Source organism: Rutidosis leptorrhynchoides, unplaced genomic scaffold, assembly GCF_046630445.1.
Source record: "Rutidosis leptorrhynchoides isolate AG116_Rl617_1_P2 unplaced genomic scaffold, CSIRO_AGI_Rlap_v1 contig233, whole genome shotgun sequence".
Taxonomy (NCBI): domain Eukaryota; kingdom Viridiplantae; phylum Streptophyta; class Magnoliopsida; order Asterales; family Asteraceae; genus Rutidosis; species Rutidosis leptorrhynchoides.
The window spans coordinates 51,694-79,327 of NW_027266482.1; the positions used below are offsets into that span (position 1 = coordinate 51,694).

General features: G+C 33.7%; 3 protein-coding genes across 3 annotated transcripts; 2 read left to right on the top strand and 1 right to left on the bottom strand.

Annotated features, from left to right (window-relative positions):
* Nucleotides 1-8,635: 8,635 nt before the first annotated feature.
* Nucleotides 8,636-11,521, top strand: LOC139882140 (ethylene-responsive transcription factor RAP2-7-like). The gene is made up of 10 exons (XM_071866507.1): nt 8,636-9,120; nt 9,236-9,261; nt 9,368-9,398; nt 9,482-9,569; nt 9,657-9,802; nt 10,035-10,079; nt 10,168-10,269; nt 10,370-10,502; nt 10,801-10,899; nt 11,255-11,521. The coding sequence occupies exons 1-10, from the start codon at nt 8,636-8,638 to the stop codon at nt 11,519-11,521; spliced, it is 1,422 nt and encodes a 473-aa protein (XP_071722608.1).
* A 4,006-nt stretch (nt 11,522-15,527) lies between these two features.
* LOC139882141 (uncharacterized) lies at nt 15,528-20,434 on the bottom strand. The gene is made up of 12 exons (XM_071866509.1): nt 20,339-20,434; nt 19,908-20,035; nt 19,673-19,820; nt 19,479-19,588; nt 19,227-19,310; nt 19,083-19,131; nt 18,891-18,982; nt 18,486-18,624; nt 18,072-18,151; nt 16,526-17,982; nt 16,163-16,270; nt 15,528-16,051 (listed from the first exon to the last, which is right to left on the bottom strand). Exons 1-12 carry the CDS (start codon nt 20,432-20,434, stop codon nt 15,528-15,530), a joined length of 3,015 nt encoding a protein of 1,004 aa, XP_071722610.1.
* Nucleotides 20,435-24,726: 4,292 nt separating this feature from the next.
* On the top strand, nt 24,727-27,203 carry LOC139882142 (L-ascorbate peroxidase 1, cytosolic-like). The gene is given in 9 exon segments (XM_071866510.1): nt 24,727-24,845; nt 24,956-25,130; nt 25,560-25,625; nt 25,920-25,968; nt 26,076-26,161; nt 26,583-26,604; nt 26,607-26,661; nt 26,799-26,901; nt 27,132-27,203. Coding segments are annotated over 9 exon segments (747 nt in total).
* Nucleotides 27,204-27,634: the final 431 nt, after the last annotated feature.

Genomic DNA, 27,634 nt, shown 5'->3' on the forward strand with positions numbered 1-27,634 from the left:
AAAGAGTGCAATATTACAATCATTAGAAAAATCCTTATTTGTTAATTAATTTGGTTTGGCATCTCTAATCTCCTAGAAACTTATACTACTAAATAACATCAGAAAAAGAAAAAATTCTTATACTGCATTAATGTCCTAGTTACGTTATTCTCTACCCTCTTTATTTTGAATTGATTATTTTATTGATAAGTGAGGTCGAATTCTATGATATGTAGCAGACAACTTTTATGTTTTTTGAAAAGAGCGTAGTGGAAAATTTAATACGAAGTTTATTTCGAATCCTCTCATTTTGATTCATTATAATTAAAAAAATATCTTCATTAAAATTTTAATAATATTATAATATATACTTAATTATTTATCAATTCTCTAAAACAACTTTTAATCATAATATTTATCTTTTTATTTAACTACATTCCAACCATCCACTTAATCCATCTAATCAACTAAAATAAATTCTATGTTTATTTATATGTATAGGTGTAAAACACTCCAAATGAAAATTTGACGTGGCTTCGATGTTACATGTTTGGCGTGAGTTATATGATGTGAACATGTAATTAAAGATATATATATATATATATATCTTGTCCTATTTAGTACTAGTATTTTATAAAGTATAAATGATTTTGAGTGGTTTTATATTAAATTTTTGTTATGTTAAATATTCCTTGAGTATATATATTTTAAAGATAATTATAATGTACGAAATATGCTCCAAATATCAAACGAATACATGTTAAGTAGGGGTCTGGCCTCACCAAATCGTTCCTAGTTTTTTCATGTATTCATCTTTATTAGTGCTAGGGATAAGCTGCAACGACTAGAGCTGTTAAGTAGTAAGGTAAGAATTATTTTTATGAACCTATTACAATTTACTCATTTAAAATTTACTTCTCTTTAAGCCAACTCTCACATCCTCAGAACATGTCAAACAATTAGGGTTAGCAATGAGTTAAGTTTAGTTGTAGATTATGATGGTTTGATGATGGCCTTAAATCACAAATATCTTTTATAAATATCTTATATTTTTTTTCTTACATTAAATGATTATATATTTAATTATATTCTTTAATTATTATCTTAAAAGTCAAAAAATATAATCATTTTATAAAAAAAACATATAAAGTATTGTGAAAATATACTTAAATTTTTTCGTTGATGATATGATGGAAAAAACTTAAATATAATCATTTTACGTGTCTTTTTTTTTTATAAAATTTTTTCACATTTAAAATATCGATCAACATAATATAATCAAATATATAATTATTTAGAGTAAAAAATATATGGAAGGTACTTATATTTTAATAATGTAGGTCAAACGATGTGTAAAAAAAGAAAAACAATGAGTAATAAATTGGTGAATGGTGATTGTAAATATATCTAAGATTAAATATGTCATTACATGACTCACATCAATTTCTATTACGGAGTACCTTTTTCTTCAAACTAACCAATAATTGTAAGTTGGGAAAAATAAAACATGTTTAATAGTGAAAAAAAAAACAGAGAGAGAGAAGAATTGAGTAAACGACGAGATAACAATAAAAAAATAATTTCTATGTATAGATATGAAGCGTCCACGTCTCCCGAGGCTTAAACCTCGTACAATCCTTTGCCGACAGGATACACACCAGAAATGGAAACCCTTAATTGTACTTTCTCTCATTCCTATCTTTATATTAAAATATATATATGTATTTTTTAATTTTTCGTTCAGCTAATTTGTTGTATTTTTTATTTTTACAAGTTGCGTGTTCATTAAGCCCAAAGAAAAGATAAAAAATATTAACTGTATTATTTTACTAGTACATAAGATTTAAAACAAAATATAATAATACTACTTGTGAATCTATATGAAGATATATATATATATATATTTTATGAAGTTATATGAAAATATATTTAGTACCCTTTTTTTTATGGTATACATTAATTAAAAAGGTCATTTGGTTTTAGCATTTGACATAATCAGTGACGTCTTTTCAAATTTTTTTAGGACATTTATTTATGACAAATTGTCAATGTTAAGGATATTAGTATGATATTACTATATAATTATCTTGATGTTGTACAAATAAAAAAAAAATCGACGTTTTATTTTAATTACAATTGGACAATTAAGTAATTTAAGTTGGTTGTAGTACCATGAAAAGAACTGGTCTGGTACTAGTCATGTCTTAAAGTACAGTTTGATAATTTTGACGCGTCAACATAATTTGACCGTTTCATTAAAGGGGACTACACTACTAACTACGTTTAGTACATGTTAAGATTGAGAACCGAACGCGCGTTGATCCACGCTCCTCCTTGAGTCAGAGAGATATAATGCATATGATTTTCATGTTGACAACACTGCTCAGCAGAAGCACGAGTCGTTCATAACCTGAGGGATGATTTAGTTCTTAAAAAATCTTAAAGGACTACGTAACATTATTTCTAATACAAGAAGGACCGAATTTATACTTTGGCCAGTTTTTTGTTATCCACAAAGACATCCGGAAGATTACGTGGCAGATGATGAATGGTTAGAGTACCAATTGTTCAGGTTTAAAGGTCTGGCTTTTGGGACAACCGGCTACAGTCGGTCACAAAAGGTCACGATCGTTGTTGTGGGGGTGGGTGGGTGGTTGGAGAATTACCATAATTGGCAAGTTAAAGTTATGTCCACCTAAAAGGATTTTTAAGGTAGGAGGATTGCCTTAACGGGAAAGGTACTAAATTTGACTAATTTAAAATAAAATGTGACCCTCTAGCTAGTAATTTGCTTCTTTTTTTTGTACATAATTAATCGTCAAACTTTCATGTTTCCAACTGCCATGTGTATGTAGGAACTTATTTATGCACATTAAATTACAATCATGTTAATAATGGACCCACCTATATATACAGACAGATTTGGCATAATCATTTTTTTGGGCATAATCTTGTTAATGTTGTAAGCAAGAAATACCTAACTTCAAAGTCAAGCCTTATGTAGTTTCCTGATTAAATCATTTCCTTTTTTTTTTCTTAAGAGAAAAAAATCAAATTGTTTTTTTTTTTTAAGTTAAAAAATAAACTTGCTCACCAATTTTCCTATCGGCTTTTTTATATATTTTGTACATTTTCATCATAATCAATAACACAAATAATATTTTTCAATCACGGCTCGACTTTATTTATATACCAAATAAGTAAAAAATCAAGATAAATAGTAGTAGTATCTAATCAGAATGTGACTCAATGATTAAAGTGTATTCATGGGTTCAATTATTGGAGAGCGGATTTTAGGGCAGATTATTGTGCTAGACGTATAATATATATATTGAATATAAATATACTATTTTCATTTCAAAATATTTGGTATTTTGAGTTTTAGTGACATGTATAATTAATTAAGTAGATTAAAGATATTTTTGTAAAGAAAAAAGAGTTTAAACTTCCCCCAAATTGAACCAAACAACATGTATAGTTTAACAAAAATATTTTGTTTTAAAAAAAATCCTCATTTTATCTATTAATTATACATACCATTAAAATTCAAAATATCAATTATTTTAAAATAAAAAAAAAATATATCAATAGTAGTACAGTACTTACTTAATAAAGAGATAAATACAAGATTGAAAAATGATAAAATTCAAAATATCAATTATTTTAAAATAAAAAATATATATATCAATAGTAGTACAGTACTTACTTAATAAAGAGATAAATACATGATTGGGAGATGACAATTAAAAGGAGAATAATAAGAGTTAGGAGACAAACCAAATCAATCAAGTGCTGTTTTGGGTGAATCTGGGACAAGCACATCAAGTTAATTGGAATGACCGATTAATACATTTTTGTACATAGAAAACACAACACAAAAAAAGGAAGAGTTGTTGTCAAGTCTCTTCTAAAATAAGTAGAAAAAAATATACGACTAGCAAGTAGTATTAGTTAGGATCCGTAACAATATATTATAGTAGAAAGAAAGAAAAAGAGAAATTAAGATCCAATATAAATTTTTCTGTATGTGGATTTTATCTGTATAATAATTTATTAATTGTCTTGTCTTTTTGAAGAGGGAGGTAGTAAATGCCAACTTCGAGGAAGTTATTTTAGTGACCCTCGGTCTTTGATGATTCTATATATAATTACATGGCTTAGGCCACTATACATAGTTTATTTATTTATTTTGAGGTCATCAACTAGTTATTTGTTGATTAACTTAGTTAATTAACCATATCATTTAACTTCTCCCAAGGCACTTCTACAATTATCATAAAAAAAGGCACTTCTACACTTCAAGTATCATACATCGCGAGCTATCCATAATCCACCATTAATACATAGTTAGTACCTAATTACCTCCATTCTTGATGCACCTAATTTTGTAGATAACCTTGCTACACTCATCCTATCGTTGTTCTAGTTTGTGTATCAAAAAGAAAAAAGGTTTAGTTTCTCTTTTACTTCTCTTTAAGTCAATTGTTCCATCAGCAAAATTTTCTAATTTTAACCTATGATATCCGTTTAGGTATTTTAAAAAAAAAATAACAAAACTATTTTGTTTTGAATAAAATGGTTCGTTTGTTTTGACTCGTGAGGTTGATTCAAAATTTGATATTTTTAGACAATAATAATGATTAGATACATAAAAATCGAATAAATTTAGAAAATCAAACCAATATCTTAAATACGGAGAGCATTATTTTAAATGAATTTTTTTCCTTCACTATTTCTGTTCTTATTATTATTGTCCTCTAATTATTATCGTCCTATTGACGTTAATTGAATCCCATTCATAACAAAATTCACAAATGATTGGCAAAAATTTTACTAGTGTTTTCATTTTTTGGTAATCAATTTACTAGTGCTTTTAGTGGTTCTTTGTCTTGCTCGTGTTAGAGGTCGTTTTCTCTTTGATTATAGGAGAGACTTTCTCAATGGCGCGAGAGATTGTTTTCGCCTTAAATCACGCAAGAGATTTCCTCAATCGCGTGAGAGATAGTTTTTGCTTCGATCTCATGAGAGGCTTCTTCGATCGTATAAGAGATTATTTTTGCCTCAATCACATGAGAGACTTCCTAGATCATGTGAGAGATGGTTTTCGTCTCAATCATACGAGAGACTTCTTCAATCTTGTGAGAGATTGTTTATGGCATCAATTACATGAGAGACTCCTCGATCACATGAGAAATGGATTTCACCTCGATCACACGAGAGACTTCCTTGATCGTGTGAGAGATTGTTTTGATCTCAATCACACTAGACTCCATCGATCGTGTGAGAGATGGTTTCTTTTTCTCTATAGATTTTTCAAAATATTGATGATAATGCATTTTATAAATGTTAAACAATTTTACACATAATATTTTCTCAAGTGTAAAGAATTCCACGTGTTACTCATTTTCCCTCCATCCATAGTTTCCGATGGGTATGTTGATGGATCGATCACCGAATGAATGTTGTAAGGACCTTCCCAATTTGGGCCCCTCTTCCCTTCATTCATTGGTCGTTGGATCAACCTATTTTTCCTGACTACTAGATTATCTACTTAGAACGATTGATGCTCAACCCTCTTGTTTTGATATCTCGATGTTCTCTATTGATAGGCTGTATTATATTCTTTAGATCAACATCTAGTCTTCTTCTATTAAATTCATTCATCTCCGAGCACTTGTGAATTTTATTCTTCCATTGAAAGCGAGCAATTGAGGGGAACTAATCATAACCTCCACAGGTAACGCAACCCCATGCCATAGACTATATTGTAAGGTGAATTTCGGATCGGTACCTTTTTGAAGTATTGTACGACAATACAACATTTGGAAAGTCATCCCCCTACTATCCTTTCCGAGTCTCTATCCTTGTTTTCTATCGGTTCAATTTGAAACTTCGGCTTATCCTTTACTCGGCGGGTAGGCCACATACGTGAATCTATTTTGAATTCCAAAGAGCAAATAGAGTCAATGCATCTCATCCCCAAACAATTGCGTTCCATTGTCGGACATTAATCGATACGGAATCCCAAACCGACATATAATTTGATTCATGACAAATTTTATAATGGTTTTTTGTATTTTTTTCCAAGTGCTTTCCCTTGGATCCACTTTGTAAAGTTGTCACATGCCAAGAGCCAACTGACATTTCCTACCGCGGTCGAAAATGGTCCAGCCAGATCCATCTCCCTGTTGGAATAGATCATCTCGAGGAGCTTGAGATCATAAAAGCATAAATGGCTGCAGGAAAGAAAGGAAAGAAGAAATCAAAGCTTGCTGTTAACTTCCAGCAGAAACAACAGAGCATAAAGAAGAAGAAAGTGACTGTAAACATGCCCGTCCTTGACAACTCGATCGTGGAAGGATTCTACAAGTTGTTAGAAGAGTTCTCGAAGAAGATTCAGTCAAAACAGTGCACGGAAAGGTCGAACAGAGAAGAAGAAAAGAGTTTCTGCAGAAAGGACGAAACTGCACATCGTCAAAAGCTTGAAGACTGGGCTGTACCTGCATCAAAAGTTAGGGACCCTGCCAGCTTTACTGAAAGTTTCTCGGCAGAAATCAGTCCAGACGATCTGCGGAGCGGCCAGAGCATAGTCGGAGCTCGAGCCACCTACCAAAACACTCAGGAGGATGTCGCCTACAACACCTCTAAGAGCAATTAGCCCGCAAATCCCTAAATCAAAAAGCCCCAATTTAGTTAGGGTTCTATCTTTAAATTTGAGTCTGAATCTTTAATTTCTACAGTAATCAATAAATTGATGATATGGGTAGCTTCGTTTAGAGAATATGAAGTAGTTGATAAGCTCAATTTAGTCTGATATGGTCTGAAATTCAAAATCTATGTTCGAGTTGTGTACTGAGGAACGGAAATCAAGCATTGCTATTATAAGTTATGGCAGTTGAATTCATTGATTCAGAAACGATGAGGATACTCCACTGAAGGTGACTGAATGTTTAGATTGAAGTTCTGAAGCTAAGATGAAATGGGTCTGTAGCTCAGTGTAGCTTGTTCGTCAAGTCAGAGACGAAATTCAAATTCTAAAGTTGTTTTCAGCAAAGTTAAAGTTCAGAGAAGTTACTAGTAGTATGTAGATGAAGTTGCAGTCACGATCAAGTTCAGAACGAAAGTCAAGCTAAAAGTCAACAAAAATGGCGTCGCTGTCGCGAGGAAGAAGATGAATTTCAGGTTGTTATTCTTACCGTTTTATAGTGCTAGTGTACTCGAAGACGTGTTATGACTTAGTCTAGAGTGAAAATATAGTCTGTAATTGAGAGGAAAAACAAAATCGTGTGAGGAGAATAGCATTTCTAGTTTTTCACTTTACCGTTTTTGGTTTTCCTTAAAATCCAGGTTGTAATTCAATTTAAATTTTCATGTTAGCTAGGTCAGTGTGTGATCTACTATAAAAACAAACTATCTGTAATAGTTTCTCTAAAAGCAATGGTAAAGAATCTCAAAATCGAAATCGCTATTTTTCGTCTTTGTTTTTACAGTGTAAAAGCTTGGTTGCATTGAGAGAAACCTTAGATTTCCGATAACCCAAATTAGTTTTTAAGTTCCAAACACTTTAGATACCTGCATTAAGCCATTATAATTGGGATTAGAATCAAATCGATCACAAATGGATATGATTACAATTCTGTTTTCGGTGCATCAATGTTTGCAGCCCAGCAAAATTGTTTCTTTACGTTTGATTGCTGTGTTAATCTTCGTTTTCTTCATTCTTTGAGCTTGTCAACGAGTCGAGGGTTCAAGGATTATCCAACAGTCCCAAATTGTAAAGGGCCACGAGCTCCTTAAATAATCCACTATGGTTCGGTCTTTGTCAAATTAGATCGATTAGATTGTTTTTACCGATCAAATGAAGGTTGAACCAGTTTATTTCTTCATACAACTTGATCAACCAATTGATCGATTCAGATTGATTGATTTTCTTACCTACCCCTCCAAATAATAAGGCTGTTTGTGTCTTTACAAAATCTTTTTTTTCATGTATGCTTCGTGCCTGCGTCCGCTTGTGGGAGAAAGCAATACATCCATCCTGTACGATACATACAGTTTCTACTTACACAAAAGATACGATACAATACAATACAATGCCAAACACGAAAAACCGGTACGCAACCGATTTAAATTAAATTAAATAAATCAAAAAAGCAATATCAAAGTGACCGGGTGACCGTCCAAGAAGGTTTCCCCAATCACAGAGAGAGATAGGAAATAAAAAAATTGTATATGTTTATTTTCGTAAATTCTGATTATTTGATTGTCTTCGTCCTCTGTAAATCTACGGAAATGTTCATCTTCAATCTCTCTCTACAAGACTCACACAGAGAGTATCTTCTCGCCGATGATCTCTAATTCCTCGGCGATCTGATTTTTGTATTTAATAATGCCACTAGTACTCCGTTTAACTCAAACCGGAAACGCCGCCGTTTTTAACTTTTAGTTTTCTTGTCTTCCTCGTCACCGGAAAAGTTATGTTTTAAGCAAAACTGAGCTTTTAATAAGACAGTTCTCAATTTCTCGTTTCAATTTCTCTTCATTTTCTCGGCTCATCCCTCTTGAATTGATTAAACTGGCTGATCGTTTCGTTGGTTACATTCTGATAATAATAATATAAGATACGAACCGTTAAAGCATCTGGTTGAGTTGAGCTATGTTGAATTTTAATCTAAATATGGCAGCGTCGTCTGAGTCGACTCAGAACGACGACTCCGCAGCGATCCTCGAAATGGCCGAGTCAGGGACCTCCAACTCATCCATAGTCAATGGCACAGCAGACGCGTCTAGTAACGACGAAGAGTCAAGCTCCACGCGCGCCATCAACTTCGACATACTTAAAATCGGAGGCCGGAAAACCGAAAACGAAGAAGAAGTAGGAGACCAAATGTTGACCAGAGATTTGTTTCCAGTGAGCAAAGTGAATTTCGAGTCGCCACAACAAGGGCAGACTTCCAATTCCAAAAATTGGATCGATCTTTCATGTGGTAGCGGTGGAGGAGGAGGTGAGCCGCCGCGTGTGGCTGCGCAACAGGCTCCACAGCCGGTGAAGAAAAGCAGGAGAGGACCCAGGTCGAGGAGCTCGCAATATAGAGGGGTCACGTTTTATAGGAGGACTGGAAGATGGGAATCTCATATTTGGTTTGTATACATTTTTATCTGTTTTTGTTTCCATCAATCTTCAGGAGAATATATTTTGTATGATTGAATGTTTGGCCAATTATAATGATATATAATCTTCTTTTTTTGTCTGCAGGGATTGTGGGAAACAAGTGTATTTGGGTATGGATTTATTATCTTAAAAAATTTCCATTTTTGTTGAGAATTTATTAATGCCAAGTTCTATATTTAGAACACTTCATCTAATTATGTTGGTTTCTATATATAGGTGGATTCGATACTGCTCATGCTGCTGCTAGGTAAATTTCGCATATACATTGTTGAAAGTTATCTAAATATATTGGTCTCTCAATTGACCTTACGAAATTCTTTTCCTATCCAGAGCCTATGATCGAGCTGCTATCAAGTTCAGGGGTGTTGATGCTGACATCAATTTCACTCTTGCTGATTATGAGGAGGATCTGAACCAGGTTAGTTAATGACTTGCCTTGTCTGGAATTTTTACATATACATCAATTCACTCTTACTGATGTTTGCATGGTTTACTGATTTTGCAGATGAAGAATCTGAGTAAGGAAGAATTTGTGCACATACTCCGGCGCCAGAGCACCGGTTTCTCGAGGGGGAGTTCGAAATATCGAGGAGTGACGTTGCACAAATGTGGCCGCTGGGAGGCGAGAATGGGACAATTCCTCGGTAAAAAGTGAGGAACCAACTTTGGATTTACATATATATATTTTTATTAAACAAAATTGTGTTTCTTGAGGGTAGATATATAGATTGTGGTGTGTGACTTGAGAATTGGTACAAATTGATTCTCAAACTGGTTGTTTTTGGCTTTTTCGGCATGGAAAAATAGATAGAAAACCGTGTCTGTTTCAAAAGAAGAAATGATTGGGGTTGGTCCGTCGTTGAGACTAGATGCTTGCATGCAGGTATATTTATCTTGGACTATTCGACAATGAAGTAGAAGCTGCAAGGTCCATGTGAAATCATGGCTTTTCTCTCTACATGTACATAATTTGAAACCATTAGCGCCATCCAACCTTTTAATTTTGTGAAAATCAGGGCTTATGACAAGGCAGCTATCAAGTGTAATGGAAGGGAAGCAGTCACCAACTTCGAGCCAAAAACATATGAAGGGGAAATGGTCGCTACCGGAGGTAGCCATTTAACTCCCGTACAACACCATTCAAAATTCTGTCAGTTTGGGAAAAAAATTATCACACCATTCAAAATTCTGTTAAAACATGTTGGTTTTTTCCGGTGCAGGCATTGCACATGATCTCGATCTAAACTTGGGGATTTCTGCCTCGTCGTTTGGGAAAAGTCCAAAGGAAAGTGAAGGGAGACTTGAGTTACACTCTGCCCCTTACAACATTCATAGTGGAAGGAGTTGGAGGGTAATACTTGAAAACCACTTTCACAAGACATCTAATTGCTAGCTTAAACTGTAAACGAATTTTGTTGTTTCTCATCCTTGGCTAGCTCTTGGACATCGCCAATGAGAATCTCTGTCCATATTTCTGTTATGTAGATATGTGTTCTTTGGCTAATTTTTAAACACGAATTTTTGTTGGTATTCATTTTGTCAACCTTGCTAGCTTTCTAGGTAGCCAAATCAAGTTCTCTGTAGAAAATGATGAGAATGTCACTCATACTGTTTTTGTCCATAATATGTGGATCTGTCGTGTGTTGCAGATGGAGAACCCAGCAGCTATGGCTGATTCGCTCTTTAAAGGACTGGAAAAGACATCTGATTACCCCACTTTCATACACCCTAGCTTCTTTTCCAACGAGGTAAAACGACATTTTCTTTAAAGTTGGGTTGAGAATTTAGCATAGATAAATGTTTTTGTTTTTTTTTTGTTTCAGCAATCATATGGTGCATTGTAGAATTTAGTGTAGATAAATTTATTTTCATTGGAAAAACCATATGTACTTAAAAAGCCCCCATTACCCTTCATTAAACTAATAAAACAAATGCATATAGTGTAAGTATCCTAATTTCATGAGTTACGCAGGACAGAACGGGATGAAACGGGACAAGACCAAATAATTCCCCCCCACAGTTCTCCCGCCTTATCCTGCGTAACAAAACGTACTATAAGGGCATTATTGTCTTTCTCTATAAAGTTTTATTCATGATTCGCAGGAAAGAGCAATGCAAAAGAAAATGGAGTTAGGATCTCCTCATCAAGGCTTTCCGAACTGGGCATGGCAAATGCATGGCCCACTGCTCGCTACTGCAGCATCATCAGGATTCTCATTCTCGGCTACCCTTCCTCCGTCTTCGGCCCCTTCCGTTCTTCCGTCAAAACCAATCAACTCGCCATTCCCATTTTCCTCAGCGGCTTCTTCCCCCGTCAATCCGTCGCAATTCTACTACCAACAGATGAAGCCACCACAAGCACCACCATAAGTGATTATAGTGGTTAAAAATCCAAATTGACTTGAAAAACTGATAATTATTATTATACATAAGAAGACTGATTGCAACATTGTTTGATTGGCTACTTGTATGTGGATAGTACTTACATCATGAAAAATGCTAATTCTGTGGCTTCTTTCATCTTTTTTATTTATTTATCTATTTTAATTAATTTAATTTCTTTCATGTGTTTTAATTGAAGGTCCCCACTTAACTACTCATGATTGATATTATATATATGCAGTACAAATACCTCGTAACGCTAGGAAAAGTAATGTAGTATTTATGGTCAGAGACTTCTAAAAAAAAGGAAGGTAAAAGAAAGAAAGAGAAAGTTAAAACTACATTGTATGGGACTTTTATGTGACAAATGACAATACATCTAAAATGCTTTACAAGTGGGTTAGGAACATAAATCCAATAAGAAAAGAAAAAGTCTATTATTTTGCTATATTAATTATTAAAAAGATTATAAATAAAATGAAACAAAATAATATTGTGCCTCTTCAAAGCACGAAGGTTTCATTCATTTTTTTTTATGATAACGAAGGATTCATTCAAAACTCATCAAATTCCAAAGCTAATGTTAAAAAAAAAAAAAAACAAATAAAATTCTAAGAGAGGGTCTTAAACTAGGAAAAGGACTGGTTGATAAATGGACAGATATTTGCCACTTATGGCATATGAGAAATCTTGGATAAGAAAAGATTCTTTGGCAATAAAATTAAATTACCAAGCAAAATAAATAAATAAAAAAACAAACAAACAAACGATCATGGGATAGATATTAGCATCCTACTTTTGTCAATTGGTCACATCACTAAAAAGTTACATTCATTTACGAAGGGAACATTGGTGTCAACACTAATGACTAAAAACGAATCACCAATTTCCAATATTATTTTTATACTCCACTACAGGATCAAAAGACGAAAATGTTTCTTTCATTGTCCAAAGTGTATAATCTTGAATCGTAAAGTGATCTTCAAGTAATCGATCCCTTATAATTTTTTTTTTAAGTATCTAAAACAAGACGGATTAATAAGATAGATGTAGCCATACTCCAGATATACGAAGAATACACGTTACAGTTTCGAGAATGATCCGATCACCTTACCCTAACCAGAACCATATAGAACCACATGTTTCAAATGTTGTAGTGCATGAAACATTAAAATAAGTATATAAAATGTTGGCCTCCATTATTTTCTTACTTTTTTTTTTTGAAGTTCATTATTTTCTTACTTTATGCCGACACCATCCAATAGTTAAATTGTAGAGCAGAGGAGTAAAATATAAAAACATCGGAGGGTGTTTTAGGAACACATGGTGGGCTCAAGCCCACTATCTTTATTTGGCCTATTATTAAATTAGGTGTTGTTGTTGTTGGGAGATGACATAAGGGCAGGTTGCCAGGTGGGGATTGCCTTTTGTTTTTTGTTTCTATTTAGCCAAATTTTGTAATAAACAAATATTAAAACATATGGCTATAAGATAGGACACCCATCCCCTTTGAAAATTAATAATTTTATTTTGTACACTAGTATGAAAAATAAAAATAAAAATTAGGGTTTTCTGTTAAGTGGGTCCATATTAGATAAGATGCCAGAAACCTCTGCAACTTTTTTGTCCTTGTTGATGTTATATTATATATACAATTTGTTTGTATGAGTGTGTGTGAAGTGACTAATACTATACTAAAAAAGGTTTAAATAATAAAACCTATGTACTCTCTAATGGCTCATCTTTACCTAGCACTGTGGTTTTGATCTCTTTAAGGAGACAAAATGGTCCCAATCTAACTATTTAAAGGGCACTTGTCATCTATATATACCCAATTATACTGTACTAAATAAATTATCTTTTTTCTTTTCTTGTTCCCACGTTTCCGTTTTACTATGCATCTACTCTCTCCATTATAGATATTTTGGTTTTAAATTAAATGTTAAAAATCAATTTTTACACATATTAAAAAAATGACAATAAATATATTTTTGACAAAATTACTATCAATAGATATTTATTATTTTATAAGTTTTTATTTAATGTCTCATGAAAGTTGTAAATATTTATTATTTTATAATTTTTTATTTAATGTCTCATGGAAGTTGTAAATATTTATTATTTTATAATTTTTTATTTAATGTCTCATGGAAATTGTAAAGTTAAAAATAATAGTATAAATAATTGTCTTGATTGTCAAAATGAACATTTAATTTGAAATTTTTTAAAAAACAAATTTGAATTTTTATTGTAGAATGAAAGGAGTAGTGTGTATGAGATTAAGAAATTGACTTTTATCTTTTTCTACAAAGAAAAGAAAAGAAAAGAAAGAATCCTAACTTTCATTATACCATCGCATTATGAATTTTAGATTCCATTAATATTCCGTTTCAAGTACAGTAGAAGTATGTTTTATTCTTGCTTGCACCATATATAGGACTAATATTTTAGAATTAAACTTTAGTACTCATTCCCTTCCATAATGAGTGTTTTCTGTTTTACCCCAATCTAAGCATCGTTTGAATAATATCCACAAATTAAACTTAAAATTTTAGTTCTGTTCTTGTAGTCAAATTGCTATATTATTCATAATTTTTCACTTTTATTTTTAAATTAGGATAATGTCCATCGCTCCCAATACGAGACAACCTAAAAATGTAAACCATATTATAAAGGATTCATCCAATTCACTTGACAGGCCATTAATATTATATTAATACCTCCGTCTCAAATACATGTGTTTCATATGTATTTTCATAAAAAAAAATATAATATATTTTGAGACTGAAAAAATATTATGATCCTTGAAGACGAGTTTAAACTTGTCTGTGCCAATACAATAGCGACATTTCTCAAAATTTTCTTAGTGATTCTTTTGAGAAACAATGTTCTTTCTCCCACTGGAAAGGGCAGATTCAGCATCGTCTGTTTTGCAAAACAATGCTGAAATTGATCCCGAAATTTCTGAAGTCAGTTCGTACTCTATGCGAGTCCCTTTGTCAGTTCGTACTCTATCAATACTCGTTCTTACTCAAGAATGCAGAACAACAATCCAAAATTGCCCCCCCCCTTTTTTTTTTTTCCTTTTGAATCCAGGAAAAGTCATCAACTTACCGATACTGAAAATTAAGTACCAAATTGAAACAAGAAAAGTAAAGAAGCAAAGTGCCATAATATGAAAATCAGAGAGAACACGAGGGAAACTGGCAGTAAATGAGCTCACATATATAGCAAATATAGCAACACAAGGACAAAACACAAGAGATATTGGATTCTGTCTATATAACTGAAAATAAAAAACAATGTTTTTCACTCTTTCAACAGTTATAATCAAGACATAAAAAATAGCACTCATCTCTTAGAGGAATCAGCCTCCTTCCCATCACCATTCCGCAACAGAATCTGATATACAGATTCCATTGTCTGCGCCAATTACGTTTCACCTACAGACAAACCACACATCCCAAAAGGATCATCTGTATGCAGCACATTATGCCAGACATAGAAGGTAAATCTAGATTAAGCCCCTTTATAATAAACTTTGATCAGTGAAAAGGACAAAATTAGACCATATTACAAATTTGAAGGGGGCAATTTGAATCGCAAAATTATAATTCACGAGGTTTTTTCTTTTTAATTGACTAAACGAGAAGAGGCAGACTACTCTTTGACCCAAACGTCAGGATATTTCATTATTTTAAAAAACAGAAACCCCTGGCTAATCAAATTCCAAAGCTTCCTTGGGCAAAAAAACAGTATAATAAATTATAAGACAAGAGCGGAGTTAAATGTCCAAAGTACCTGCTAGTTTTTGGACCCTCCTTTTTTCGGCCTCATGGTTTAGGAGATGATCCGTAAAGCGGACTGTCCGGGCAGACCAGTTTCAAGTCAATCCCATCATCGAGTTCAACACAACGGCACTGCACCACGACAAATCTGATCTCTCTATCAAACCATTTCTGGGCCAAGCAAAAACATGACCACTCAACAGGCATTACATCCCAAATGTTCTGTTGTACATATCTCCTGAGCTAGGCATCCGAAATTTCGTATCTTCATAACCAGAGTACAACTTATTAAAGCCCGGCTGCTCATTTCTAAGCATGTTACCATTCTGAACATCATTCCAACCATCCCACTGTCCATTTGATAAATATGGATTCATCCTCTGTTGTAGGGAGACCTGTGAAGCAAAAGGGGCCATATTTCCATATGAATCATTATTTGAAGAAAAACTATTCCCAAAGTCGGGGATTCTCTGGGCCGGGTGAGGAGATGGAGATCTTTGCATCAGAAGCTGGAGCCTCGCCTCATTTTCAAATGCATTTAACTGTGACGGAAAATTTGATCTCACGTCCAAGCCTGAGTTATTGTTAATCCCACCTTGAAATCTCCCTTTCCCAACTGCAAGGATTGCAGGATCCATAAATTCAATATCGCCAGGACTAATTACACTTCCAGTCGGTGGCACCTGATATGAATTTCTCAGCAACGAATAACTGTCAAGCATATGGCTACCTGTAAAGATTACAACCAAGAAAGACATGCAAGGTTATTCAAAAAAACATTTCACAAGCAAAAGTCTCATGAAAAGATCCAGGAAAGAAATAGAAAAGGTGGATAACTGACCGCTAGAAACAAAAGCTTGGTCTGCTCTTTCGTGTGAGGAAAACCCTGGGGGCGGTGCCTTGTTAGGAATGGAGAATCCAGGTGGCGCAGACATTTGGGATCTTGAGACTGCGAAAGAAATGCAAGAACTTAGACCCCAAAGGCCCAAATAACAAATACAAGCAGGGTGTAGACAAAAAATCCAGTGAAAGTATATTTGGCAAAACTACCACCATTTTAAACGAAATTAATAAATGAACACATCAAAGGAAACAGTAAAGAGTTTTAAGAATCCACTGCCTGGAAAGACTAAAGGCCAAGTCAAAAAAAAAAAAAAAGCAAAGGACGAAGAGCATATTCAGCCAATGTCAAATAGATACTCACCAGATAACCTTTTGGAAGGTAAAACTGAAGGATTGCTGATAAAATTCTCAGATGTATCAAAATTACCAGAAGCAAAAGTTCTACCAACTCCAAAGTTTTCCATGGAATGATTCCTGTTTTCAGCTAAATCTGAGTTGAAGGAGTGACTTTTTGGCAACTGCCCAAAGATACTTAAAGTCTGTTCAACCCCAGACAGCTGATTTCTAGTTTCCTCTTGTCTTGCAAACGAGAATCTGGACTGATTATTACTGTGCTGTTTCCAGGAACTAGATGTTTTCAGTGAACTGGGCTGCTTTTCACTTTCACCAAACAGCTTAGCAAAATTCTGAGTTGCAGCCGAGTTATCCCACACATCAAACTCCATTGACAAAATATTTGAGATTATACTGTTCTCCCCAGAATCTACGGCAACATTACCATTAGAACCACCATGAAGCCGGTCTGTGTGACTCTCTCTTCTTTCATATTGAAGAGGACAAGAGTTTTCAGAATTCTGATAAGAACCATGGTATCCGTTTGACAATATGGATCGGCCCGATGAATGTAGGAATGAACTCTGACCAGTTTTATTATCCACCAATAGAAGGTCATTACTAATATTAGCAGCACTAAATAAATCACTATATTGCAAGGAATGAGATCTAGAATGACTGGAAATGTGAAGGGAATTAGCCGAACTAGGCAAGTAACTTGAACAACCGCTCACTTCTGGATCTTTTAGTCTCTGACTATCAAAAGATAATATGTCGTCTTCTAACTCGGAACTTTTATCTATCGCACCATGTGTTCGAGAATCCATTCTCCAATCACAGAGTTCTCTCGGGGTATATAGTCCATTCAAAGATGAGTCTGTTTTCGCAGATGCAGGTAAATATGAAGCTTCACTAGATTGTTCTGTAAGGAATTGCTCCAACATTTGAGTTCCAGGCAATTTAATTAACCCTTCATCAGCAAGTGAGTTCTTATGCAATGGTCCAGAAGAAGGTTCATTCCGCACCCCTGAATCTACGCTCATTGATAAAACGTCTGAGCATAATTCCAGCATTTTTCCATCAGTTGCAGCATGCCTTTCTTCCTCAGAATGCTTCCCGGTATGATATGAATTGTTTTCCACATTTGAGGGCATACCATTTTCATCTTCATTGTGATTAGATGGAGCCGGATCAGATCCATTTGTAGCAGAAGGTTTTTTGGAGACAACAGTCCGAAAATCCACACCAGCATTCTGCTTTAGAGGTTTAAGCGTCTCTGCTTTACCTTTGACATGTGTATCCTGACTCTCGTCTTTAAACGTCGACTTCTTTCCTTCATTGCCATGCAGTGCAGAAACCTGAGTTGTGCTTGTCTCGGAAGTTGAAAAGGCCAATGTATTAGTTACAGTCTCTGGTTTTTGCTTACAAGGTCCATTTGAAGATGCTAAATTTCCTACTAATGGCTGATTTGAAGCTCGCGTACCCCTGGGACATGTATAAAATTTCAGACCAACAACCAACAACCAACAACCAATCACCCAAAACTAATTCTAGAAAAGAAAAAGCTAACCTACCATGAAGCTGCAGCAGGAAGTGCAGTGGATCTAGCATAAGTTCCATTTGGAGGTGAACTTCGTGTTGGATTTTGCATACCCTGCTACATAATTAAGAAATTACAACAGTCAGCTACATTAATCTCATGATAGAAACAGAACTCTGGTAGTGGTCGCTAGTGCATAACTTATTCTTATGTCCTTAGGAAGACATTACAAAGTTGGAGAAGTGAATACACATCAGCAAGCAACAATATTAAATATCAAGCAAATAAATACCAAAGATGTTTGCAAAACAAAGGTCTCACTTCAAGACTTGCAAAACACACAATCTAGAATGGGGAAGTTTTGCAAACATAAAAAATAGAAGATGGCAAGTTCACTGTGCACAGTTTAAGTTTCCCCACAAGTGAAAAGCAAAAATAAGAGACTCACACTTGTTGCACTTTTAACAATGGGTTTATCGGCAGAAGCAGAAGTATCGATGCAATAATCATCGACCGGTGGAGGTAGCATGCTCCCTGCATGCCTCTGCAGATTGTTTGTGGCTCCAGTAATTTGCTGAACTCTATTCCTTTAAAAAGATATAATAAGTTAACTAATCATACACCAGAAATACTGCATGTAGAATTAGCGCAGAAATGATAAAGGATGAAATCAAAAGTACCAAAATATGAGGTCAAGAAGCTTTTCAAAAATTAGAAAACTTTTATCCTAGCTTCTTGATTAAAAATTTTCATGATGGTAACCTTTCAAACATTATAGTTTTACTCAGCATAACATCGCTTAACTACACAGAAGAATATCCAAAACCCAGAAAGAAAGTAACAAAAGAAATACCTTGTATATGCTGATATTATCTCATCTTTGGTGAAACTATCCTCATGAGATCCAACCTCATGCAAATACAGACAATCAGCATTGGTGCAAGGCTGAATTAAACAGAAAAATCTTCATTTAGTTAAAGAATTTTTTTTGCTCGAGAGCTAGATCGGAGTGAATAATATAAAAAAGGTCAAGTGTACTACATACCACATTTCTAAGCCATGCATGACAATACTTCGTGGTACCAAAACACGCCCTGCAATGCACAACCATGAAACAAATAAATAACTACGCAAGAAACTCTAACACATTGAAAATATCGTAATCAAACATTTTAGCGTGCAGACGTACTTTAAAGATTTACCCTCCAACACAAACCCATGAACAGACTGAATACAACGAACCGCTTCATCCTCTTTTGAATAAGTTATATATCTGGATTCAAACAAATCAACAACCAAGTCAGAGTGGTAGTCACATATTACATAAATGTTTGAAGTATTTCACCGCCTCAAGACTGAAGATTGGAAATAAAAGTTGCTATCTATTAAATACTAAAATCAAGGGAAAAGTGTTGCCAACTAGCAGGTAAGTAGCACTTACACGCTACATGTATTGTTTGGGAACTGTTGAATGACACCAGCTGCCGTACGAGACATTGACACTTTTAGAACCTTGCCATATTGGCCAAAGTATTCTCTGTGCTGGAGAAGCTGAACATGCAATAAAAACCATAAGAACTAAATGCATGGAAATATAGATATAGAGCAAATGTAGGAGAGGGAGCAAGAGAGTACATCTTCGTCCGCTAAATCAAGAGGCAGCCCAACAATGTAGACGAGATTCCTTTGGATCACTCGCACAGTGCTAAGTTGCTTCCTTCCATCAGTTGATTTAGGTTTTGCCTTGGACTTTTTGCGTTCCCAACTCATTTCAGCCACCAATCTATGGTACACCACAAGATAGTTTACAGGAGACTCTTTAGAAAAATTAGTAAGAAGTAACATGATGTACAATTTAAGATGAACCAACCTCTCACAGTTTGCAGCCGTCCCCACAATTTTTTGCTTGTCATAAGCAGAACGGCATGCAGGACAACGCCCCTCGGTGTCATCCTTCTCAGCCATATCCATTATATGGTGCCAACACCAAACACATATCTGCAACAAATGTTCTATTTCAGTCAAATTTGATTAAGACCAAGAATAAACTATATAAGCTTGTGGAAACAGCTGTCCTCAAGCAGATAGCAGGTGCCAGCATAGGCAATTATCTGCCAATTCTAAGAAAAAGAAGAGACATAGTAAAGGCATAGGAATTCACATTTTAATGAATTATTAGCTTGCAAAGACATACATATTTGCAGTGCAGAATACAGTCATATACAGCTACATAGATTTGCATAAGACCTTTTTCCGCTTACATATACGAGTGAAGTTGAATAAAGATCAGCCTTTTCATACCTCATAACCACATTTGCAAGGCTTCAGCTGCTGATCAGTCAAATCCATCTCCTCAGCACATAGAGGGCAGGTCCTTTCTCCTCCTTCATCACTCATGGTTGCCTATACATAGTTGCATGAGTATAATGTGTCAGCAAGATGAGGCAAGCTAAAATATAATTAACTAATGGAGCACAAGAGATAGTGAGACACTAACAGATGGAAAAATAATTTATGCCGACCTACAAAAAATAGCACGAATTCAAAACATTTGACAAAATTAAGATTGCAACAAAATCGTATGGAGAATAATTCTATTCACAAAAACCCTAGGAAAAATCTCAATCAGATCAAAAACAGGACTACAAATACAATCCCGAGCTGATACTTTCTCTCACACAAACTATAATCGTCATACTCCCACAGATCATCTCGTCGAAATCAAAAATCACACCGACAACCGAAATCAAGATGAATTACACCCTAACAAAAACCACGGATCGCCGACAACGAATCCGCCAATGTAGAAACGCGTCATTAAGTCAAATTAGAGGAAAGGAAAATCAAACGAAGAGAAACCGAATCCATGCAAAACGCAAACATAAAAATTTACACATGAAATCGATACAATCAACACGGAGACGGATGTGATTGATATTTTAAAGAGGATCGAGAAATTAGGGTTTCAGGAAAGAATTCTTACAGTTTGGGGGGATCGGAACGGAATCTCCGAATATGAGATCACAAGAGAGAGCACGATATAGAGATAGTCAGATAAAGATGAAACGAGAGAGACGGACTGCTGCAGGTGAGAGATTGAGAGAAAATCCACAACGTCAGAGATAGAGATGCCTTTTAAATGACAGACAAGAGAGAGAGAGAAAGAGAGAGAAAGCTAGAGCGAGAAGTCTTCTGTTTGTTTTCTATTGAGATTGAGATTCTATCTTCGGAGGTCCTTGTACTTCTTGCTTTAGGTTTAGAGTCCTCTAATAGATCCGGGTTTAAATATCGTCGGTCGGTCCAATCCGTAAAAAAATGGGCCTGGACTGGAGATTTGACCCTTTAAAAATGTGATTTGGAACTGGACCGGTCCATTAGTAAATGGATTAAGTCAACCCAAATCATAAAACTCAATAGTTGACCCCTTAATCTGTTATAATTATTAAAATTAAATTTGATAAACATATAAAATAGAAATATAGGAAAAAAGAAAGAAATATAGAGATAAATGATATACTTTTGTGCTTCGTAAGTAAAATAGGAAAAAAAATCCACTATATGCTCTACAAAATTAAAAGGGTATAGAGGAAAAATAAAATCTGCAGGTTCTTAATTAATATTCATCTCTTATTAATAAATTTTATTATGCTTAATAATCAAAATGGGAAAAAAAATTGACCATGTATTTTGGAAATCAAAAGAGGATATTTTTTTTTATCATTTATTTATGTATTTCTCATTTTATATTTTTATTAAATTTTAATTTTGATGATCATAATGAGTTGACAGGATCATCCATTGAATTTTACAGTCTGAATTGGCCGGATTAACCCGTTAGGTTAAAGGATCGGTTTGAATTACATTTTTAATTAATGGGTCAAATATACAGATCGTGACCCCTTATTTTCACGGTTTAACGGGCGTACTCTTTTTTTGACAACTATATACTATAAATGTCTAACTTTTTTCATTTTGCAGTGTTCTCCACCTCTCTCTAGAAAAAAACTACTCATAAAAGATCAAAGTACTAATTTAAAATTATGTTATAATTAATTTTTAAAACATCGATCTATAATTATCGCCGCTGGTACAACGCATGATTCACCATATTAATTTTAGGTTATTCGAAATTGACATATAAATAGTTGATATAAAATTAAAAATATCATGTATTTTGAGATGAAGAAAATATATAATATAAAAAATGAAAATTATTGAGAGATTGATGTATTGGATCCTGTTTCCGTGTGAAAGATAATAACTTTTTATCTCAAATATACGAATTATTTTTTAAGGGTAAACATGCAAATTATTTATCGATACTATATGAATATAAATATAATTATATATATGAATAATATAATCATTAAAAGATGAAAGGAAATATATTAGTGCTTGACCTAATTGATGAGCATTTTCTTTTTCATTCGTTAAGAGTTTGAGTCGTGCAGTCCGCATAAATATAATGTAATAAAAAACAAAAAAAGATGAAAGGAATTAAAAATTAAAAAAAAAATGAAAGTATTAACACGCATGCATGACAAACTAGCTATATAGATTAAGAGGGAAGAATTTATCGTCGCCGTGCCTTTACTCGAGAAGATACGTGAATCCTCATTTACTTATTATTTTGAATTGTTTTTTTTTTTTTCAATTGTTCGTCAGTATAGTAGTAATTATTTGCATTATAGTTGCCATTTACAATAAATAAACAAATAAATAAAATTCTAGAGGTAAAAGGCGGTCGAACTATTTACTCGATCAGTCCCAAGACTTTGGATCCCCTCGTAGGATCTTTGAAATTGAATTGTGATGCAGCTCTGTCTGCGTCCATTGGAAAATGGGGTTTGGGTGTTGCAATCCGTAATTAATTAGGGAAAATTTTGGTTTGCAAATCTGTTTTTCTTGACGGACCTATGAACATCTATACAGCTGAAGTGGCAGTACTTCACATAGGGATTCTACTAGCTAATCCGATCAGAGCCTCCAACATTTTGTGTGAATCAGATGATCTCTTGATAATTAAGGAAATCAATAGTCTAGGAACTTGCTTTTTATCTTGTCGTAATCTTATTTATGATATTAAGTAATTGATTTTCTCATTTGATTCATGTAACTTTTTGTATATTTCAAAATTCAAAAATCGATTCGTCCATAAACTAGCTAATCTTAAAATTAATATGGTGGATCGTCTACCGGACTCGGTTTACTCTAGTAATATAATCTCTTTTGTGCTTAAAAAAAAAAAAGCCGGTCGATGTGGCTGATTGACTCTGAATGAATCTTCTCTAAGCACGACCCGTTCACACCCAAATTGTATATATTTCCAAAGACAATAAATAACGGTTCCTACGTAAATTGCATTTCGTAAATTTGTATTGTGTTTTCTTTTCACATCATTTCACTAGTCCACCATTGAATATCCCTACAAGAATATAAAAAATAAAGTTTGTGTAAATTTAATCTCTTCTTTTAAAATAATATTCATTATCTTAAAAATTTGAAAAATGCATTTCATATTCATTCGAATTAAGAAAGATAATTAGCTGTTTTGGGGAGCAATATTTTCCTATATTCACTAATAAGATTTGAACAAATAGGAAATAGAAAAATTTAATATAAGGCCGTGTTTATTTGTACATATTTTTTACTCATCGATTTTCGAGATTCATAAAAATAAAAATATATTACTATATCTTATAGAAGAATTGTGAATCCTGAGGGAAAAATTATAAAATTATATCGTAAAATTTAAGTATGAACGTTGAAAGTAAAAAATCAAACAAACAACCTTTAACTATAAATTTTATAGATTTTCAATCTTTTTTATGTGGCAATTTTTAATTGGTTGGAGCAGTATTTTGTTTCTCCGAAAAAAGTAGCAAATTATTTTTCTTCGAATAAATATCTACGATTTTAAAAAATATGGACAATACTTGGATGCTCTTATAGTGTCAGTCAACATTGTGCTTCCCAATTAAAATATGACACATATGATAGTAATTTTTTTTTCTATTATATTCTAAAATGAAAAATTCCTAAATGATGAGTTTTAATTGAAGAGCCTTGCGGGGAGCAACTAGCCAAGTATTTCCCAAAAAATATTATATGCCACCTAAAATATATTTTGATTAATTTTTTTTCTTAAAAAAATCTTCTTCAGGACATGTAATTAGTCGCCTTTTTTTCAAATTAATTCCCATATTTGTTAACGAAGAAGGTAATTTTGGTCCATTTCTACTTCGGCAGGTGAATCGAATTTTGATTTGTATGCATGATGCATCCTTGTTTTCATTTCCCTAAAAAAGGCTTTGACTATTTGTCCTCATTCATGCCACCTTTGAAATACAATCGTAACCATTCTTTTGTTAAATGTCGATCACAGCCACACGCCAGCATATATCCAACGGCTCATAATAAATCATTAGAAGCTTCCTTATATACGCTAGCTCCAAAACGAGCACTATGAATACATGCATATATTCTTGACCTTGTCTACTCGTGTCACATATACTACTTAGTCTCTCGATCTTAAGGTTCGTTTTCACATATATAGCTATTGATGTTTGAGTTTACATTAATTTCTGGTTTTAAATTCTTGTGCTTTAAGACAATCGATAGCAGATGTAATCAGTTGTTTTTAATGTTGATTAATTTGCGTTTGATTTTTGTAGGTTTAGCAATTAAAAATGGTGAAGAAGTACCCGACAGTGAGCCAAGAGTACAAAACGGCCGTGGAGAAGGCCAAGAGGAAGCTCAGAGGTCTCATCGCTGAAAAAAACTGTGCTCCTATCATGCTCCGTCTCGCGTAAGTACTTCCCTCAATATTAATCCGGTCCCTTTAACGTCTAAATTTGACATCTCCGTCCCATTTTATGTGTCAATATAAAAACATATTTTATATATGTTTGCATGCAGATGGCACTCTGCTGGGACTTTAGATTGCAAATCTAAGAGTGGAGGTCCATTCGGAACTATGAAGCACTCTGCTGAGCTGGCTCATGGAGCCAACAACGGTCTTCACATTGCCGTTGGCTTGCTCGACCCTATCAAGGACCAATTCCCCACCATCTCCTACGCCGACTTTTACCAGGTACTCCATATTCATTTTGAGACGACGATATTGCATTTCAAATGATCCATTTAATAAATTCCTAGATCAGTATTTTTAGATCTTTCCGGTATCATTAATGAGTAGTATTCCCTCAATCTTTTAATTAATGTTTTTTTTGGATTTCTTTTAGGATAATAATGTTTTTTTTGACATAATTTTAATAATGTTTTTCGACATGATTTTGATTTTTTTTTTAAATATCTACGCTTTATAAATTTAATTCAATTATATAGACATTATACGAGAAAATCAAATTAAAAAAATCATTTTTTTTTCTAACTTGTTAAAATAAATTATGTTTCAAAATGATAAAATATATTTCAAAAGTGTTAGAAAATCAACTATGAACCGAATACTATATAAGATAGTCTATTTTAAGTTATTCTAAATCTGTGTGCTTTGATTTAGTTGGCCGGAGTTGTCGCTGTTGAGATCACTGGTGGGCCAGAAGTTCCATTCCACCCTGGTCGTGAGGTTAGTGAAGTGACAATATTGATATTATTAATTTCAATCTCTCATACATTTAAGTTCAATTACTAGCTCCCTTGTTTTGTTATTTTATGGATCATTTTTTTCTTACCGACTCAATTAATTAGTAGCATATATATAATGATTTGGCGTTGATGAAATTAATTTCCTCTCGATCGAGAGGCTTAAGTTATTTTTGGAAAATGCTACTAGATGAAAGTTTCTGCTTTATATATATATGATTTCCGAAACATAAAATTTATGCCAAGTAATTATATTCATGTGCATTTTTTCCCTCAGGATAAGCCTGAGCCACCTCCCGAGGGTCGTCTCCCTGATGCTACCAAAGGTATAATACTAAACTTAATTACGACTAATTAAGAGTTTTTGGTTGAGATATATATTAATTGTAGGCATCGGAATAACTCTTGTCCAATTTTTTGTCAACGCACTCAGGAGCTGACCATTTGAGGGTTGTATTTGGAGAGCAAATGGGACTTGGTGATCAAGATATTGTTTCTCTTTCTGGTGGCCATACCCTGGTTTGTGCTATTAATTACACTTGATGGTTTGATTAGTTGAGAATCTTTTATTATTTATTTTAGATTTTTTTTTAAAAGTCAATATAATAGTTATTTATTCGTTGCAAATCTGCCCTAGCTAGCTACATCATATATAAAAAGGTAGAACTAACATAACATATATATATACCTCGTAGGTACATTTATGATTAACCAACGAATGAACGAGTGCTATGAGTCTATATATTACCTTCCATTTTAACAAAGTAATTCAGACAAAATACTACATATATGTAAACCTTGATTTACCTTCCATTTTAACAAAGTAATTAAGACAAAATACTACATATATGTAAACCTTGATTCCTCTTATAATTATCTTTCACGATGAGATTTTCCTTATCGTTATTGATATTGAATAGTGTTTTATCTGCTTTTGCAGGGAAGGTGCCACAAGGAGCGTTCTGGTTCGAGGGAGCTTGGACCTCAAACCCTCTCATATTTGACAACTCCTACTTCAAGTAATTAAAGCTTCCTTAATTTTGTCCCTCTCTTTAATTATATACATGCTTTCCCGTTAATTAGTTCATTTATTTTTGTGATAGATTTATGCTGAGTATTTAAGTTCTTACTTTGTTACTTAATATTATGATGATAGAGAGCTCTTGAATGGTGAGAAGGAAGGTCTTCTGCAATTGCCTACCGATAAGGTCCTTCTCTCAGATCCTGCTTTCCGCCCTCATTTGGAGAAGTACGCTGCTGCGGTAATGATTTTATTTTATAAATGATGGCATAAGTAAAAGTTGTATGTTGGTTAAAAACCAAACTATGCATTTTTCAGCCTCGATTATCCCTATATATCTTGAATGTTTAGTCCCTCAGACCTGGTCAAAATTTGTAGACGTGTCAATTTTAACCAATAATATATTATGAAGTGTTCCATTCTCGTTAACCAATGGTATTTTTAAGCGCTAGTACTCTGTGTTTTTAGGATGAAGATGCTTTCTTCGCTGACTACACTGAGGCACATCTAAAGCTATCTGAGTTGGGGTATGCTATCTAATAATCTTGTACCAGTTTTTTTAAACCTTTTGCTATTATGCTATACATGACTAAGTTTTATATTGCAGATTTGCTGAGGCCTAAGCAAGCTATTGGGAAGCCAACCGCTCACAGTTTGCTTTTTAGATATCTTGGATAAGAGATTGAAATTTACCACAAATTTATTTCGTTTGATACCGAATCTAAATTTAGTAGATTGTATGTTTCTGATCGATCTTATGTTTAAACAAATAATTCTTTTAGCTATAAACTCATTTTCTTTATGTTCTCTAGTCTAGTGTTTTACTAGATTTTATCATTGAAAGATGCAAGTACAAATGTGGTCCAACATGTCTTTGTGCACATAGTCACAATATCTAATGCTCAGGCCGTCGACATTCAGATAATGCACATTGAAAAACATTAAAATGTGAAGTCTTGCTCAAGGCCATG

What these genes read in the sequence shown, in the direction of transcription:
- LOC139882140 (XM_071866507.1), top strand. Translation starts at nt 8,636, where the DNA reads ATGTTGAATTTTAATCTAAATATGGCAGCGTCGTCTGAGTCGACTCAG. An exon ending in TGGGAAACAAGTGTATTTGG is followed by an intron (nt 9,262 to 9,367) that starts GTATGGATTTAT and finishes TTCTATATATAG; the next exon opens with GTGGATTCGATACTGCTCAT. An exon ending in CTAGCTTCTTTTCCAACGAG is followed by an intron (nt 10,900 to 11,254) that starts GTAAAACGACAT and finishes CATGATTCGCAG; the next exon opens with GAAAGAGCAATGCAAAAGAA.
- LOC139882141 (XM_071866509.1), bottom strand. Translation starts at nt 20,434, where the DNA reads ATGAGTGATGAAGGAGGAGAAAGGACCTGCCCTCTATGTGCTGAGGAG. An exon ending in ACGGCTGCAAACTGTGAGAG is followed by an intron (nt 19,821 to 19,907) that starts GTTGGTTCATCT and finishes GGTGTACCATAG; the next exon opens with ATTGGTGGCTGAAATGAGTT. An exon ending in TTGATTTAGCGGACGAAGAT is followed by an intron (nt 19,589 to 19,672) that starts GTACTCTCTTGC and finishes TTGCATGTTCAG; the next exon opens with CTTCTCCAGCACAGAGAATA.